This window comes from Argentina silus (genome assembly GCF_951799395.1).
Source record: "Argentina silus genome assembly, chromosome: 5".
NCBI classification, from domain to species: domain Eukaryota; kingdom Metazoa; phylum Chordata; class Actinopteri; order Argentiniformes; family Argentinidae; genus Argentina; species Argentina silus.
Window position 1 is genome coordinate 21442202 of NC_139659.1, and position 19063 is coordinate 21461264.

A 19063-nucleotide genomic window follows, 5' to 3' on the forward strand; every position below is an offset into this window, starting at 1 on the left:
TCATTTTGATAAGTGAGAAACATATAGGTGTCTCATGGTGTAGTTACCTGTATTAACAAGTGTAATGTGCTGCAGTGAACCGGTTGGGCCTGTTGTTCTCAGTACAGACATAAAACCTGTTTAGCACACTGATTAATGATCAGTGATTAGATTATTAACAATAATATCTCAGTCTGGTTTAGGAAGAAACATAGCATAAAAGAGGTGAAAATATCGGTGTGACTTCCTTGATTAGATAAAGGATAAATCAAAACATCTAAAATAACCATATCATAAAAGTAGGAATCAAAGTCTAGGAGGACCGTATCAATAGATCCATATCAGTGGTACAGACCCGTCCCATACCATTTCATATCTACACTCATCAGGAAATGGAAATACACCAGGATAGGCTGTGAATCAGGGTTACATGGTTCTGTAAACTTCCTAGATCACAACATCTCCTTTGTACAATCAACCACAACTGCATCCATCTGTTCACATCAGTCAGGCCCTGTCATCATAGATTTGAGCCACGAAATATTTAACATTTGCATAATATCAAGGAGTGGTCTTGTACAAACCCGCATGCACTACTGTTACATAATGTACTGCTAGGGACCAGCCAACGTGACATGCCAACAGCGTATGCATCATCTGTCATAGTATCGCCATGGCATCTTCCTGCCGCTAGGGGCGCCCAGTAGCTGTGATTGTGGAGGTTTCCCCTACTCCTCTCCGCTTGATGCCCCGCAGTCGCCGTCGGGTTGATGATGAGGGATTCTCTCCAGCGAGGGAAATGGATGTCAACGCGTTGAAATGATGCCCTGAATCTTCCTACTGCCTATGGGGCTTGGATGTTTTTTTTGTCGGCGGCTGTCTGTGAGGTAATGTCACGAATCGATTGCTTTGGGGAGAGGAAAGTGGCAATATGCTAATGACAGATAGCCAGCTAGCTGTGCTAGCCTTGGCAGACTTAAATGCCAGTGAACGTGTGCAGGGGATTGACACGTAAACATAGCGCTAGCCTGCATGCTAGAGTTGCTGCATAGTTAACGAATGACAAAGTATGGAAGTCGACTTGATTATGCGATCTGTCATTGCATGAGTTGAACGTTAACGCTCTTGCTTGTTGTGTGTCCGCTTGTCAGTCCCAATGTGTTAATCAGGTCGGGGCTACAATATAGCTAGCGACAGACGATGCTATTCCAGCTGGTTGGTAGACAGTGGCGTTATATCTACTAGCTAGCGTTAGTCTATATGCAAACAAGAATAACCTGATGTTTGTCCAAGGGTACAATGCATGATGATGGAAAAGCATTATGGTTGAATAACTCTTTGCAAACACTGATGCTTTATACTCGCCTATATGACATGAACGTGACACCTCTTTGGTTGACAGGTTGCAGGTATAACGTTTGCTTGTCAGATCCATGTATAACTGTCTCCTTCCATGACATTTTACATCGGTGCTATAAAATATTAATTTATTCTCTCCGTTGTCTCCTTTGAAGATGATGTGCATGATGGAATCCTGTGCACTATGAGAGAGCAAATGGCTGACTTCACTGAAGATTCAACACAGATTGACGGAGAAGCATCCCTCTGCTTGACGGAGCTCTAGTGCTCCCGGCCACGGAGAGCTCTCAGCCGGCTGCCGTCCGTCCTGTCCGTGCTGAAATGAAAAGCAAAATGAAGACGTCCAAATCGTAACCACGATTTCAGATTCAGATCTGGACCTTTTGACAGACTTGAAATCATCACCTGATGACTCGTTGTTGACTAGTCTCCTTGATACTGACTCTCTCTCTCTCTCTCTCTCTCTCTCTCTCTCTCACACACACACACACACACACACACACCCACCCACCCACCAGAAGACAGCTTGTTTTGATTGCCTTAGAGTTGTAGAAGAGGACAGTCAGGATGTTTTCGGCGCTGAAGAAGCTAGTTGGCTCTGAGCCGGGCCAGCTGAGAGACAAGAACATCCCAGCGGGTCTCCAGTCTATGAACCAGAGTCTACAGAGACGCTTTGCTAAGGGAGTCCAGTACAACAGTAGGTCATACAGCTGCAGAGGAGGCTGGCGGAGGTAGAAATCGGAGGACGGGCTCATTGTACTGCATGGAATGGAATGAGGAATGGTGTTTGATACGATTCCTCATTCCATTCCATGCATTACAATGAGCCCCCGTCCTCCGATTTCTACCTCCACCAGCCTCCTTTCATCGCCAGTAACATTGCATGTACGTGTTATTGTAGTGATTCAGCTGGGACAGCTAGAGGAGGGATTGAACCAGCAACCCTGTGGTTGTAGGCTGTGGTGCAACCACCTGTGGCAGTCTCTAGAATGATTCAGAGTTGAACTTTCATTACCTGCTGTCATGTACTTGTGACTTTTAGCTTCACTATGGCTGGTCTCAGTCGAAGCGCTTTCTACAGCCGTCTACCCTCCTTATACAAACACCGCCTTATATCAGACATGGCTTCAGTAACTTCCGTACCAGTCGGACATAGCGCTCTGTTACAACGCTGCTGTCAGACCGAACCAGAGAAGACTGTTAAAAATTCATGACGGATACCTGATCTCTTACGTGCTGGTCTCTTTACCCTGGGGTTGTTGTTTAGTTTCCTGCCAACAACAACACAGACATGTTTCATGTTTCCAGGTCCGCAGCAGCAGATACAGCCTGTTACAGAGAATAGAATGGTAGCCTACATTATATTACTAAAGAGGAGTCACCGTTTTGAAGGAGTGTGATGTTCCGTGACATGAGCCTGGGTACCTGACTGGTCCTGCGTTCCACAGTGTTGTTGTTGTTATTGTTGTTGTTGTTGTTGTTTTGGTCTCAGCGTTATCATTGATGTGAACAACAATTCAGTGGGAATGTTAGCATTAGTCCTCTGTTAGCATTAGGAGCTTCAATCACCCCTAATAATCAACTCAGGAATAACATCAACATTTCAGTCATTTAGCAGATGTTTTCATAGGTATGTTTGTCTAAAGTAAATGAATCAACTATACATCACAGTTCTTGTAAGTAAAACCTTCAATAGGGCAGTAATCGGCAGTCACAGTGCTAGAGAAAGGAAGAAAACAAGTTATTCAGGTTTAAAAGAGATATTACTACCGAAATGTTTATGTTGTTCAGTGCACTCTACATCAGTGGACTTTTTGACACTTTGAGTACTGTAACATCGCTATCCCGTTCCTTTCTCTTCCTCTTTTCTGTCCCTTTCTCTCTGTTTTTGTCTCTCTGTTTCTCTGTCTCTCTCTCTGTTTCTCTGTCTCTGTCTCTCTCTGTTTCTCTATCTCCGTCTCTCTCTGTTTCTCTGTCTCCGTTTCTCTCTCTCTCTGTTTCTGTGTCTCTGTTTCTTTCTCCCTGTCTCCACCCCCACTCTCTTTGTAGTGAAGATCGTGATCCGTGGGGACAGGAACACAGGGAAGAGTGCTCTGTGGCACCGACTCCAGGGGAAGAAGTTTCTGGAAGAATACATTCCTACACAGGAGATACAGGCTACCAGCGTCCACTGGAACTACAAGAGTAAGGGAGGGAGGGAGAGTGTGTGTGTGTGTATGTGTGGTTACAGAGTTCTGTTCTGTTTGTAATGGCCTCACTGAGGAAGTTGTTGTGATTGGTGAAGCCTGTGCTTTGTCTCCCCTCTCAGCGACTGATGACATCGTCAAGGTGGAGGTCTGGGACGTGGTGGACAAAGGTGAGCCTTGCCTGGAGCTGAAACACACCACCCCCACACCACACCACACCACACCACAACACAACACAACACAACACAACACCCCACCCCACACCAACCCCACACCACACCACAACACAGACACAACACATAAACACACTCTTCTTTTATATAATAAGGCCTTGATGGGAAGATACTGATTTAATATAACATAACTAACTCTTGGTATGAAGTAGGGACTATTTTCGCCTCGCAACTGATGAACACTGTTAGACTGTTTTAAATCACTGTCTGTGATAGGTGTTATAAAGATGCACTTTTTAGCTATGGACTAACGGTCAATGTCAACAGAAGAGTCAATATCCTTTTCATTTTAGGTTTTCTACCGACATGTCAACCATGTTGTTGTTGTTGTTGTTGTCTTCTGTCTTCTTGTTATGCCTGTAGGCCAAAGGCAGCCTGTCCCTGATGGGCAAGGTGAGCTTAGCGTTAGCGTTAGCCTAGCCTAGCTTGTGGTGATCCAGTATTCTACACTGCCTGTGCTATCAGGGATGATGCTAACTTGAGATCCAGATGCATGTCTGCTTTTGCAGTTGTCACATTGAATTTGAGTGATGTGTGTGTGTCTCAACCTCTCCCTCTGTGTGGACTTGACTTTTGACTCTTGAGTCTTGAGTCTGTGTGTGAGTTAATGACATCATCCTCTGTGTGGTGTGTGCTGTCTGGACTGGGCTTCAGCTGGAGTGCTTTGTATGTGTGTGTGTGTGTGTGTGAGTTAATGTGTGGCCAAAGTCAATAGGGTGGTTTCACTGCTCTCAAAGCTTGAGTGGTATGTCAATAATAAGACCTTATGTAGTGATTCTGAAAGGTTGGGTTTGTGGACTGTGGTGATAAGTGTTTTTATTGTATCCTATGGAATCAGCTTGGGTGATACTAGACGGAACTAATAACGAATTAAATAGTAATAATTTAATAAGAATAATAGGTTTGATATGTTTCTTCCTGACAAACAACAGGAGTAGAACTCAGTGGGGAGCCGAATACATGGGGTGCCATTTTTAATCATCAACAAGCAGGTTCTCTGATCTCCGTTCTCATAAATAGCCACCTGGAGTCCAGACAGACCCGTCTGGTTGCTAAAAGGCTGAATGATCAATATGTTTGATACAAATTGTATAGAACTGCGGGTCTAAACATTCTGAATGCCATTATTTTGTGTGAGTTTGTTTGTCTTCTCTCTTCTGCATGCGGATGGTGTTCCCCAGCGTCAGAGCATGGTCAGTGCCTTCGCTAATTGTCTTTTCTACCTCACTAATTGTAATCTCCTGTTTTCCCACCCACTGCAGGGAGAGGCAAGAAGCGAGGAGAAAACCTGAAACTGGAGAATGAGCCGCAGGAGGTAAGGAGATGCGTCGTTATATGAATCCTCTAATATGGCAGAGTGCCAATGACCTTCACCGTCTCTGGGTCCAACAGAAGCCAGACAGAACCCCCACTTGGAAAAAGCAGCAGGAGACCTAAGTGTTATCTCGTTAACCGTGTCAGATGTTGTGTTGTGTTGCCAGTCGGACACAGAGATGGCCCTGGATGCAGAGTTCCTGGATGTCTACAAGAACTGTAATGGTGTCATCATGATGTTTGACATCACCAAACAATGGTGAGGTTCTCTCTCTCTCTCTCTCTGTCTCTCTCTCTCTCTCTCTCTCTCTTTCTCTCTCACGCTACCACCTCTCTCTCTTTTTCTCTCTCTCTCTCTCTTTCTCTCTCTCCCTCCCCCCCTCCCCCCAGCCTCCCTATCAGCCATCAGTAATGTGACTCTGCAGGACCAGACAACACAGCGTCATGTTACATCTCAGCCGGGTCAGTGTGTGACAGCCAGTGTCTCAGTGGTACCTGCTATTCTCTGACCCAGTTACCCTGCCCTGGTACCGGCCATTCTCTGACCCAGTTACCCTGCCCTGGTACAGGCCATTCTCTGACTCAGTTACCCTGCCCTGGTACCGGCCATACTCTGACCCAGTTACCCTGCCCTGGTACCGGCCATTCTCTGACCCAGTTACCCTGCCCTGGTACCGGCCATTCTCTGACTCAGTTACCCTGCCCTGGTACCGGCCATACTCTGACCCAGTTACCCTGCCCTGGTACCGGCCATTCTCTGACCCAGTTACCCTGCCCTGGTACCATACTTTAAGCCTACTCTGGCCCTATACACTGACCCGGAGGCAAGCACCAGTGCCAGACAGTTGGAGATGACCAGAACCTGATAGCTTTCACTGTGAAGGAGTCCTTTAGCCCCACAGGTCTTTGTAATAGATCTCTGAATCTATTACAAATCGTGACCCAATTGTGCCATACTCTGACCCAGTTACTCTAAGTGGTACCACACTATAAGCCTACTCTGTTACGGTTCTGACCCAGGTTTCGGAGCCTATCGCCGGGCTTACAGCAGCCAGAACAAAACCCCAGACAGGTTGAGTCGGGTGTTTGAAGGGCCAGAACCCAGCAGCTCACCTGCAGTTGGCGCTGAATGTTTAGATCTTTAGTAATGGTTGAATGGCAATAAAATATGTTCCTAGATTGACCAATTTCCCAACCTATCTCGACACCTTTTAGACTGATTTGGATTTGTTTTTGTCCATGTCTCTCTCTCTCTCTCTCTCTCTCTCTCTCTCTCTCTCTCTCTCTCGCTATCTACCTCCTTTCTCTGTCTGTGTTTCTCTCTCCATCCCCCCCTCTCCCCCATCTCCCCCTTCTCCCCTCCAGGACGTTCAACTACATCCTGCGGGAGCTGCCTAAGGTGCCCACCCACGTGCCAGTCTGTGTCCTTGGCAACCAGAGAGACATGGGCGAGCACCGCGTCATCCTGCCTGATGACACGCGGGAGTTCATCTCCAGCCTCAACAGGTAGGGGGCGCCACCAGCCACCACGATTAGCTTATTATCATGGTCATTTTTAGCTTATTATCTTTATTTCATTCTATTGTTGTTGGTCTTGAGGAGCTGCTCTGCCCAATGTATTGTGTACTTGTATGCAATGTTATGACAAATAAGCAGAATTTGAACTTTGACCCTGTGGTACAGGCGGTTCACACACTCTCTCACCCTCAAGGTGTTGTTTATGTAACAGAAGCACAAGTGATACACACATGTAGTCTTATCTTGGGTACTCACGCCGAAAGCGCAAAAATCCCGGAAATCTGAAGCTACTGGGGTACGGAAGTAGTTTACCAGTTTCCCCATTGACTACAAATAGCTTACCGTCGGCCACTTTCGACATTCGCTGTTGTTGTTTTTATGTTTCAGTAAACTCTCTCATGAGTTTGGGGTGTCATTATCCAAATAGTTAGCAGTCACCACCTGCATCATAATCAAAAGACGATTGGAAAACGCATTGGAAACCGCACTTCCATACCGCAGTAAAACGTCACGTTATCAGCATCTATACAGAGAAACCGGCTACAGTATCAATCACATGGAAGCCTATAGGTATTAATCATAATGGATTATGAATGTATGATGAATCTCCTCTCTGTGTATTCTCAGGCCTCCTGGCTCCTCCTACATCCACTATGCAGAGTCCTCCATGAAGAATGGCTTCGGCCTCAAATACCTCCACCGCTTCTTCAACATCCCCTTCCTACAACTACAGGTCAGTACCTAGCCCTTAGAACAGCTAGATAGCACAGTCTTCTTCAACATCCCCTTCCTACAACTACAGGTCAGTACCTAGCCCTTAGAACAGCTAGATAGCACAGTCTTCTTCAACGTCCCCTTCCTACAACTACAGGTTAGTACCTAGCCCTTAGAACAGCTAGCTAGTACAGTCTTCAACATACCCTTCCGACAACTACAGGTCAGTCACAACAACATGGCCACTTCTTCTGTCTTCATCCCTTCCTAGCTCAGACTTCTCAGGGTAGATGACACGCATCGCCATGGCTACAGACCTGTCTATCATGAGGCACCCTCTCCAGTCCTAATGTATAGACAATCAGAGAAGTGAAAAGCCGACCTCTGATCAGTGTGTAAAGGAAACCTCATCCGGGGGAGCTCAGTGGCGGAGCACACTAAGGCGTATACCATATCATCGCAAGGTCCCTGGTTTGATTCCGGCCATCGACATATCCTGCATGTCATCCCTCCTCTCTCTCACCCATCCTTCCTGTCAATCTCTACTGTCTCTATCCCAATAAAGCTGAAATGGCCTAAAAAATATATATAAAAAAAAAGAAATGTCAAACAAAAAGAAACCTCATCCTTCAGCCTTCTACATAAAGCTGCATGTCAGTCAAACAACATGGCCGCCATCCGCGCCCCCCCCCAGTCAGTCATAGATAGCGTTCTCTCCCAGCATGGACCCCGTCTCTCTCCATGGCTGCTGACCTCGTCAATAAATAACACCACGAAAGAGAAGCCAAGAAAAGCGTTTTACTGTGACCTGTGGACTATAAACCACGAGGTATTTCAGACCTTTGCGTGTTGTGCGTCCGTGACTTGAGAGTAAGGTAGAGGCAGAGGTACAGGTTTGTTGTTGTAACCTCACTCTCCTACGTTACCTGCGTGTGGTGTTAAAAATTCACCAAGTCATTGTTCATTTAGTAGCTGCACATAACTCAAGGCAGGGAGATTGACAATACCCGATGGATGCTGCCCTGAAAACCACATCTGCGCTCTCTCTCTCTCTCTCTCTCTCTCTCTCTGTGGATTGATCTAGGACTGTAAGTAGACTGTGTATGTACGATGGTAGCAGTGCAGATAAGTACCGAGTATTCCTGGGTAATCTCAATTCCAGTTTTTCTGGGATTGTTTAGAATGTTTATCAAATCAGGCGGGACTGAACGTCATGAAAGATTCAGTTGGAATACGGCATCTCGATTCCGTCTTCACGGATCCATTACTCTTACTTCAGAGAGAGGTGAATGGAGAGTAGAGGAGGATGGAAGAATGGAGAGGGGGGGTTAGGGAAGGGAGAAAAGAGAGTTGCGGGAGAAGGGACAGTAGAGGAGGAGAAAGAGGAGGAGGAGGAGGAGGAGGAGACAGAGACAGGAGGTTGGCCTTGGGGACAAAAGCAGCAGGTCTTTGTTACTCAACCCTTTTTTAGTCCAGCATCCCATCAGTATCTGATGTACTGGTGTTATCTTACAGACTGTTCTTAGCTAGCATTCGCTTACAGACTGTCCTTAGCTTGCGTTAGCTTACAGACTGTCCTTAGCTTGCGTTAGCTTACAGACTGTCCTTAGCTAGCATTAGCTGATAGACTGGCCTTAGCCAGCGTTAGCTGATAGACTGTCCCTTTTTCTCCACAGAGGGAGACCCTCCTGAGGCAACTGGAGACCAACCAGCTGGACATAGACGCTACTCTGGAGGAGCTCAACGTACAGCAGGAGACTGAGGACCAGAACTACGACATGTATGTTCACACACATACAGTACACATGCACACACACACACACACACACACACACACACACACACACACACACACACACACACGATCATCAAATAGTAATGTAATAAACTGTCTCTTCCCCTCAGTTTCCAGGAGATGATGGAGTCCAGGGGTAAAGGCTTCAACTCCCCCGGCCCGTCCAATGGCCAGAGCCCTTCGTCAGGCTCCCAGTCCCCCATAGTCCCCCAGAGTGGTCCCTCTACCCCAGGGGCTAGCTCCGGCCCCTGCACCCCCCAGACTCCGCTCCCTCCCCAGACTCTACCCACCCCTAGCCAAGCCCAGACCCAGGCCCTCTCCTTCACCACCCCTCACCCCAAACCCAACCCACACCCGCCTCCCACACACAGCACAGCCCCCCCTGCAGGCCCAGGTCCACCACAGCAGGCCCCAGGCCCCCAGCACCACCCCCAGGGTTCGACCCCCACCGCCAGCCCCCAGTCCCCCAGCGTGGCCCAGGCCCAGGACCCCCCGGCCCAGAAGAGAGGCTTCATGTCCAGGCTGTTTGGATCGGCCGCCCCCGAACCCCCAGCAGGGAGAACAGGTGAGCGGGGATGAGGCTGGCATTGCGCCACACTGTGAAATTGTCGGCACCACTTTGTAGATATTACAAGGCAAATTAAACAATATATTTAGTAATGAGAGATTAATTGTCTTTGATCGCCAACGACATTGTTGTTAAAAAAGAAAGTGAAAGTGAAAGCGTTAGTATGTTCCTCAGTGAATTCAGCTGTTTTTTTAGCCCCAGCTAAGTCCAGCCCAGTTTGTATGGGCTGGGGCTGGGCTGGGCTTAGCTGGGGCTGGGGCTGGGCTGGGCTTAGCTGGGGCTGGGGCTGGGGCTGGGCTTAGCTGGGGCTGGGGCTGGGCTGGGCTTAGCTGGGGCTGGGCCGGGCCGAGAACAGAGGAGGTATCTGGGCTGAATATTGATGAGGGAGTGTGGGGGGGGTGGGCGGGGGCCTTTGGGCCGTGGTGATGTAGAGCCATTAAGGGCTGGGGACATCCCCCCACCCCCCTCCCTGTTATCGTCCACTCCGCTCTGCACCACTGGCTCTCTCCTGCTGCATTGCAGAGCCAGGGGAGAGAAATGGAGGGGGGCTAGGGGCTGTCTCTCTCTCACACACACACACACACACACACACACACACACACACACACACACACACACACACACACAGCTGCTCGTGGTTCACCACAGGGGCAGGGAAACTCCCCACTGGTCGTTGTTATTGATTTCTTCTCCTCACTGCTCTCTGTCAATGTCTAGAAACCAGCCACCAGTCCTATTCAAACATGTCTTATCATGTAGACCACTACAGAAGCTTTTGAGATCCCCCCACTGCCCCCCCCCCTTCCGCCCTCAGACCGAGACGGCGTCCAGCCCCAGGGGTCGTATCCATATTCGGAGTGTGGATGAGTTTGCTCCTCCAGTATTATCTCACCTCTCTCTCTCTTTCTCTCTCCCTCTCCTCCCCTCAGATGGCCCAAGCCCAGACGGGTCCCAGCCCAGAGGCCCGGTCCAGAATCTGGATGAGTTTGTCCCTGAGGTGGGGCTGGACCGCAGCTTCCTGGAGGACGGAGCGGCAGCAGCGAAAGCAAAGGAGAAAGCCAAGAGACCTGCTAACCTGGACAGTGACAGGTAGGGTTAACTAGCTGGTCGGTGACAGGTAGGGTTAACTAGCTGGTCGGTGACAGGTAGGGTTAACTTGATGGTCAGTGACAGGTAGGGTTAACTTGATGGTCAGTGACAGGTAGGGTTAACTAGCTGGTCGGTGACAGGTAGGGTTAACTAGCTGGTCGGTGACAGGTAGGGTTAACTTGATGGGCAGTGACGGGTAGGGTTAACTAGCTGGTCAGTGACAGGTAGGGTTAACTTGATGGGCAGTGACGGGTAGGGTTAACTAGCTGGTCAGTGACGGGTTGGGTTAACTAGCTGGTCAGTGACGGGTTGGGTTAACTAGCTGGTCGGTGACGGGTTGGGTTAACTTGATGGTCAGTGACAGGTAGGGTTAACTAGATGGTCAGTGACAGGTAGGGTTAACTAGCTGGTCAGTGACAGGTAGGGTTAACTAACTGGTCAGTAACTGGCTGGTTTGGGTGAAAACGGTTCAAGCAATATCAGGTGAGACAGGTCCTGTAGGGATGTCAGAGTAATAGAATGTACAACATGTGACCAAGGGACATTGATGTGAATGGGAATGTCTGGTCTATTAATACCATTTCTATGAGGGCTATGTCCATGATGTCCTTGACTGAACTGGCTACTGTGCTTCATGCAATATCATCACGGATCACGGATGGTGAGATGAGAAAAGGGGGAGGGGAGGGAGGGAGGGAGAGAGAGAGGGAGGGAGGGAGGGAGGGAGAGAGAAAGTGACATATCACTAAAATCTAGGTCATACCATACTATTTTAATAACACAGAGATGGGGGTTGGGGGGGGGGGGAGAATGGGCCGTAAAGACATTTTTATTTGATCATTTTACATGATTAAACTTAATATTGTCTTATAATATAGAAATGTCAGGAGAGACTAGGGGTAATGATAAAGGATGTGTCTGATGAGCAGTTGTGGGCCGTGAAGAGAGACGTCTGATGTTGAATTAGAAGGAGGGCAAGCGTAGGGGACAGCTGTCTGCCCGCCTGTCTGTTTACTCAAAAGCCAATGAGCCTTGACGTCCTTGGATGTCTAGCCAATCACAGATGGACTTAGCAGGATGGCTGGAGAGTGGATGGGAGCAGGACCCCTACTCGCCTGTTACCAATGAAAAGCCTAACTGTCTCTCTGTCTGGAGGTCTCCTCTTCCTCTCTCTTCCTCTGTCTGGAGGTCTCCTCTTCCTCTCTCTTCCTCTTCCTCTCTCTTCCTCTGTCTGGAGGTCTCCTCTTCCTCTTCCTCTCTCTTCCTCTTCCTCTTCCTCTCTCTGTCTCTCTGCATGAGAGCTAGTGTAGTGGTGCGTAGCCACAGATAATGAAGTCAGGGTAGAAGATGGTGATATAACCTATTGAAAATGGAGTAGCTTTCCTATAACGGCTGGATGACGAAATACATTAGCTGACGGTGGAATAGTGATGATGATGATGATGATATAGCCATAAGTTATTTTCTCTCTTTCTTTCTGAATTGCAAGCTATTCATTTCATTCTGAAGTCGGCCAATACCTCACCCACCTTCTCTACCCCCCCCCCCCCCTCTCCCTCCCTCTCCCCCCAGTGATGGTGAGGGCCGCGGCGGTAACCCCATGGTCTCAGGCTACCAGGATGATCTGGAACCTGAGGATCTGTGCCAGTCTGTATCCACCACCGCTGCTGTCCCCAGCATGGGCATCACCCTGACCAGCGATGAAGAGGAGGAGGAGGAGGAGGAGGAGGAGGAGGAGAAGACGAAGGCTCCCAGGGGCGACCAGGATGGAGGGCTGGACAGTAAGAGGTATGGGAATGAGGAGAGAATTATGGACACTTTTTTTCGTAAATAAACAAGCTCCTACCTCACGTTACAGCTCACTATAACCAGCAGAGGTTCCAGAGGTGAAACACAGGTTGTGCAGTCCTCTCTTTTCCTCAATCAGATCGTCCTCAAAAAAGACTGCAGAGACCAAGAGAGCCACGGGCCTAAAGATGCAGCCTGGGTCTTTCCTGAACCCCACCCCAGCCCCGGTGCAGTCTAAGCAGGGAGGGAAGAAGAAGGCGGTCCCTGGAGATGCCGAATCGTCAGACACGGACCAGGAGTCCCCCGCGGCCCAGCAGACCCTGTCCTTCGTGATGGACGACCCCGACTTCAACAGAGACGGGGACGAGAAACTCAAGAAGAAGAAGAAGAAGGTGATCGGTCTTCTGTTATTAACTCTCACTGTTATTGTGTCAGTGTGTGTGTTGAGTCAGAAGATGTACTGTACATGAACTCTTCCCACACACACACACACACACACACACACACACACAGAGCTTAGTTTGTCTCCAAAGACAGACAAACACACACACACACAAACACAGCTCAATTTGTCTCCCAACACACACACACACACACACACACACACACACACACACACAGCTCAGTTTGTTCCCCTGTTCCCTCGATATGGACTTAACGTATGCTGGTTGTGGTGGAGGTGTTGCTGTGTGTACTGGAATGTTATTCCATGCTACAGATCAGAACCCTGTAACAGCTCCACCTAGTGTCCAATCAATAGAACTGTAATGGGATTGATGCATAGAAATGATAACGATGAATGAGATTTAAATAAATAAATAAAGAAGACACAATGCATTTACTCTCCCAACCCCCCCACCCTCCCTCACAAATCCCCCCGCACCTCATACAGGAGCCTGCCGTGTTATTGGAGGAACTGTCTGACCTGTCAGATGACAGCCTGGTGCCGAGGGCGGTGCCGGAGCCCCTGCGGCCCAGCGTACTGTCCTCCTACCGGTCCCAGCTGAACGAGGAGCTGGACCTGTTTGGTCTGGGTCTCCAGGAGGGGGCGCCCAAGAGCAAGGACAGCAGTGAGGACCAGGAGGGTGAGAAACCTCCACACATCTGAATCACAGAAAAACCAAAGTTGTACAATTATAGCCTACGTTGCAGTCTGGTTTGTTTCACCATGCCATAAGGTGTGTAGTATACTGTACCTATTAATATATTGAGACACATATTATATTCTCAGTTCCCCTCTCCATTTCCATTTTCACGTCTTGCAGAAAAAGAAAGTCGCCACTCCACCAAGGAGAAGAAGAAGAAGAAGAAGAAGAGTAAAGAGGTGTGGTCATACTTTTAATGTTTGTCCTCCATGTTGCCTTCTAAAATGTCTGTTGGTCTTTGTAGTCTTCTGGCTCTGTTTGCCTACATTTCCTGTAGGTCCTTGTGTTGTAACTGGCCACTTCAGGCTGTAGGGCACTCTTCGCTTACCTCTCCCAGTACCTCTGTAATTGATCTATGTGTTTGTTTGAGTAGGGACAGATGCAAAAACATTGACAATACAAGCCAGATGCATTGCACCGTTAACATGTTAGCTTGCGCTAATTTTAAAGGTCCGTCCCTAAATCGACAGAAAAAGGGAAGAACATTTTGAAAAAAACAAAAGAAGAAAGAAAGTGACTACATATATATATATACACACACACACACACATTTACACAGAAACAAGACAAAAAAAGAAAAACAAACAATAACAACAAAAAAGACAAAACATAAAGAGGTTTACGTGTGGTCGCATGTACTATTACAATAATATTGTATCAAATAATACATACTATATATACTAAATAGTAATAATAATGAGTGTAATAATGACAACTTCTCATCGTAACTCTGTGACCGGTCTGCCCTCAGGAGGATGACAAGAGCGGCAAGAAACGACACAAACAGAAAAAGAAAGAAAAGGAGGAGTCTGGATCAGGGGATGAGAAGGAGAAGGAGAAGAAGAAGAAGAAGTCGAGGACCAAGAAAACGAGTAACATTGATGACCTGGAGTCCTTCCTGGGCGGAGGGGAGGGGCTCGTGAAGGGCGAGGGCGGAGACTACGAGGAGCTGTAGAACTCTCGCCGTCCAGCCAGGGAGCTGGAGTCTCCTCAGCGTTCTACTGTTACATCATGGATCAGGACGTCGCCGTGGCAACGGAACACACGACGGAGGACGGAGAATGTGACTGGTTTCATGTCATTCCTACCCGACTGACTGACTGACATTGTGGTGTGCCTCTGGTTGGCTCTCATCATTGTGATTTACATTGACGTCTGTTTCACATTCCTCCTGAACACCGCAACACGCAACGCTCCCTTGATACTGCAACACGTCTCCCACACGTCTCCAACATATATACAACACATCTACAACACGTATGCAACATATATACAACACTATAGAGATAGTCTACAGAGCTGTAGCTAGCTAGTTGTTGACCTGATGTGGAGGAACCTCACATGTTTCCACGGTTCAGTTCTCACCGAGGTCGACACCACTACGCTCACTCCATTCCATGGTCTGTCCATTCCATGCTCACTCCATTCCACGGTCTGTCCATTCCTGGGACTTTTCCCCGGTCGGTCAGTCTGCTGAGGGCCCGGGCCTCAGAGCCTAGTTCAGACCCACCATTCCTCTGTGTGACCTCTCATCTATTCTCAGTAACGTGGAGGAAATGTGGAGTAACGTGTGCTTTGCTCTGTGGTGTTTCTTTATTACGTTGAATACAGGTTTCAGCAGGGTTACAGCCGGATTGGTTGTCGTCTTTTCTTAGAATTTCTAAACAAATAGGTTTGATCCATTGTTTATTTTTGATTTGTTGTTGCTTTGATCATTAACGCCTTAAGCAAAGCTTTATTTAAACGCAGAGAGGACGGGAGACACGGATGCCTTCGGTAGTTAGAGCAGAAGTGACAGTTGAAGGAGGACGTCATTCTGGTGAAACATTCCGTGGTCAAGATGCGAGATTTACTTTTCTCACGCTGCTTTATAAGTAATGCATTTTATTCTCATGTTGATTTTTTTCTTTTTCTAAATCTACTTGGAGGTCCGGTGTGTTGTGCAATGTAATTTAATTTTTTCGAAAAGAAGAATATTCTTCCATGAACCAAAACCACACCGCATGATACAGTCTGTGTTTTAGTTTTTGTAAATATTTTTCATATTCTCATTTTTCCGCGTGTGTATTGTGCTGTTGCGTTCTTGTACTAAGACTGAGGCAGTGTTCCACTCGGTCATAACCATACTTCTATCCTGCACTCCAGAGTGTGTTTACAGTGAAGACACGGTCCTCAGCCCCTGCTCCACCTACTGGAAGACCCCTTAGAAACAGAATATACAGTATGTCAAAATATAGGAATATACTGTAAGTCGAGATGAATACAAAGTATCAGGAATGTACTTAAATCCAAATCATATTTTGAATACACTCATTCCATATTTATTTCTGTCATCTATTTTGAAATATCAAGATATATTTTTGGGACATTGTGCAAATCATTGGTTCATATATTCTTAAAGAAAAATATATGCACATATATTTATTTTATCCATCTGTTCTAGTGTATATTTCTACATCTTTCCCTCGCGTTATTATGTTCCCTCCCCATTGGTGTGTGTGTGTGTGTGTGTGTGTGTGTGTGTGTGTGTGTGTGTGTGTGTGTGTGTGTGTGTGTGTGTGTGTGTGTGTGTGTGTGTGTGTAAGGCGGTTGGATTGTCCTTAAAGGAACAGAAACATATCAGATTCTAGAAGCAGTCTGCCATTCATCTACTGTGACTGTGGTTCAGTGGTTGTCTTTAGTACATGGAGGTGTTATTGACCCTAGCCTGAACCTAGTCTGACCATAATCTGACCCTAGTTTGACCCTAGCCTGTATCTCATCAGGGAACCCAACATTCCGTCACACAGGGGAGGCTGCTCGAGGTAGAAATCAGAGGACGGGCTCATTGTAATTCATGTAACGGAATAAGGAATGGAATCAAACACACGCGTGCTTGATACCATTCCTCATACCATTCCATGCATTACAATGAGCCCGTCCTCCGATTTCTACATCCACCAGCCTCTACTGCCATCACTGTGTATCAGAAGTTACTATACATCAGTGGGACTGTCTACTGTATACTCCTTAGTATGTTGAACCACCTGGGGTAGACTGTCTACTTGTATACTCCTTAGTATGTTGAACCACCTGGGGTAGACTGTCTACTTGTATACTCCTTAGTATGTTGAACCACCTGGGGTAGACTGTCTACTGTATACTCCTTAGTATGTTGACCCACCTGGGGTAGACTGTCTACTGTATACTCCTTAGTATGTTGAACCACCTGGGGTAGACTGTCTACTGTATACTCCTTAGTATGTTGACCCACCTGGGGTACACTGTGTACTGTATACCCTTTAGTATTCTGTATATCAGTGGAACTGTCTACTGTATATTCTTTGTATGCTGAACCAGGAACTAGTCGTAGAACATGCTCTGTGTTTCTCGCTCTGGTTGGACGACATTCTGTACTGTATCCTACACGGAGAGCATGATGGGTAACCTGACTCTCTCCGCCCCGTCCCTGACCCCCTAGGTAGTGATGTCATCGGCCAGATGACGGTGCTGTGCCCTCCCGGCTGGTCGCGACACAGCGTGGCGCTAACGTGACGTGAAAAAGGTCATAGGTCAACCCGGGTCACCCTCTCTGCCCCGCAAGCCTGCTGTCTGTCACTATCAGCGTCCCAGTCTTCTGTTTTGCTGAAGTGTGCACTTCCGCCCTCCCCCTTAAGCTTGAGGGAGGTTCCACCAAGTCTTTCACACCAGTCCATTCCATGAGAGACCCTGTGGGAGGAGGGGAGAGAATGGGACACAGCATACGAATGTGAAGGTAGAATACAGCAGAGGCGTGAGTCAGCACATGTCCTCACTGCAGCAGCGTCACTCACTGTGATAAACAACCACACACCTGACTGTACAACCATAGAGTTAGAAATACTAGATTAGGCAACCACACACCTGACTGTACAACCATAGAGTTAGAAATACTAGATTAGACAACCACACACCTGACTGTACAACCATAGAGTTAGAAATACTAGATTAGGGAACCACACATCTGACTGTACAACCATAGTTAGAAATACTATATTAGACAACCACACACCTGACTGTACTACTATAGACTTCTCCCCAGGATTTTTGAATGTCAAAATGTGCAAAAAAATACAGCTAAAACACGGAATTCACTGAGAAACATCCTAACGCTTTCACTTTCGTTTTTAACAATAATGTTGTTGCCGATCAAAGATAGTTACTCTATCGTTACTAAATATATAGTTTAATTTGCCTTGAAATGTTTACAGATTAGTGCTGCCACATTCACAGTGTGGTGCAGCGCCACGCTTCCATTCTGTGGGAAGTACTAGAGCAGGCAACCATACACCTGACTGTACAACCATAGAGTTAGAAATACTAGATTAGACAAACACACCTGACTGTACAACTGTAGAGTTAGAAATACTGGAGCAGACAAAGTACCTCAGATCAAAGATTTTTAGTTCACAGTTCACACACCCAATATGGTGGAGAAGTATCTTCTCTACTGGTTCCACTGTGTTTAACCCTTTCCTCATTCTCTACCCTTAATTTTTGTGTTGCTGGTGTTTTTTTTCTTCTACGTTTCAGTCAATTGGTCTGCTTTTTATCTACTGTAATGTGTGAAGGGATTTTAAGGTATTTCTACAGACTGATCCAATGTAACTCTTTTGTTTACAGAGCAGATGTGATCCAAAGTGAACTGTCTGTGTTTCTGATAACTTATGGACTGAGGTCAAACACAGAACAGCATACAAACTGGCTGGAAGCTTTGGATAGGTGTAAACCTGGGGAATTTCCACTTGGTTTGATCTTCCATGACATTCAACTCGACTGACTGAACTTCAAGAATGTTTTTTCTTCGGAACAACAAAATAGCTGATAGTCTTTGAATGTGTTTGAGATGTCACATCTGCTCCTAGCTGAAAGGATGTACAAAATATATTTCAAAAACATTTCTTTGTCAATGTTGATATATTTAAAGAGAACTCTCCATTTTCAAAGTGTGTATTGTTTCCATTCCCTTGCTTGCTTGATCCCTATACTGTCTGTGTTGAGGATATATGCTGTATGTGTGTATATTTGGTTTTAAACTGTCTCTTTGTATGAAACTGTATATTCAGAGAGAAACAGGAATAAAATTATACATTATTTTGACATTTCCTTATGCTTCCATCTTCACAATTTCTGTGACCAAGTGATCAAATTGTCTAATAAAAGCAAAAATATTTTCGTTTTTGGCCCTTGTTCATTCAATTGCTCTTTAACTTTCCTTTACCACCAGGGGGCAATGTTATAGAACACAATTGATGTATGTTAGATATGCGGTATATGCTCTTTTCCCTGGTCTGAAGAGCCAGTCAGTGTGGAAGCGCCAGAGCGGAGACGTGTAAGGTTTTATTAGGCTTTCCATC

At 46.8% G+C, this 19063-nt stretch overlaps 1 protein-coding gene across 2 annotated transcripts; it reads left to right on the forward strand.

Moving 5' to 3' along the window:
* The first annotated feature begins 742 nt into the window (after positions 1-742).
* On the forward strand, positions 743-18812 carry LOC310805004 (rab-like protein 6). Of its 2 annotated transcripts, none has more exons than XM_083670491.1 (16): positions 743-866; positions 1494-2035; positions 3388-3522; positions 3647-3694; positions 5020-5072; positions 5239-5330; positions 6437-6577; positions 7217-7322; positions 8980-9083; positions 9209-9663; positions 10596-10755; positions 12328-12543; positions 12683-12935; positions 13436-13628; positions 13809-13867; positions 14440-18812. In XM_083670491.1, exons 2-16 carry the CDS (start codon positions 1906-1908, stop codon positions 14641-14643), a joined length of 2349 nt encoding a protein of 782 aa, XP_083526617.1. In that variant the 5' UTR covers positions 743-866; positions 1494-1905; the 3' UTR covers positions 14644-18812. The 2 variants fall into 2 exon arrangements, with proteins under 2 accessions (XP_083526617.1, XP_083526616.1); XM_083670490.1 differs by having other exon boundaries at positions 3647-3693; positions 5016-5072.
* The last annotated feature ends 251 nt before the right edge of the window (positions 18813-19063 follow it).

What these genes read in the sequence shown, in the direction of transcription:
- LOC310805004 (XM_083670490.1), top strand. Translation starts at nt 1,906, where the DNA reads ATGTTTTCGGCGCTGAAGAAGCTAGTTGGCTCTGAGCCGGGCCAGCTG. An exon ending in TAAGGGAGTCCAGTACAACA is followed by an intron (nt 2,036 to 3,387) that starts GTAGGTCATACA and finishes CTCTCTTTGTAG; the next exon opens with TGAAGATCGTGATCCGTGGG. An exon ending in TCAAGAAGAAGAAGAAGAAG is followed by an intron (nt 12,936 to 13,435) that starts GTGATCGGTCTT and finishes CACCTCATACAG; the next exon opens with GAGCCTGCCGTGTTATTGGA.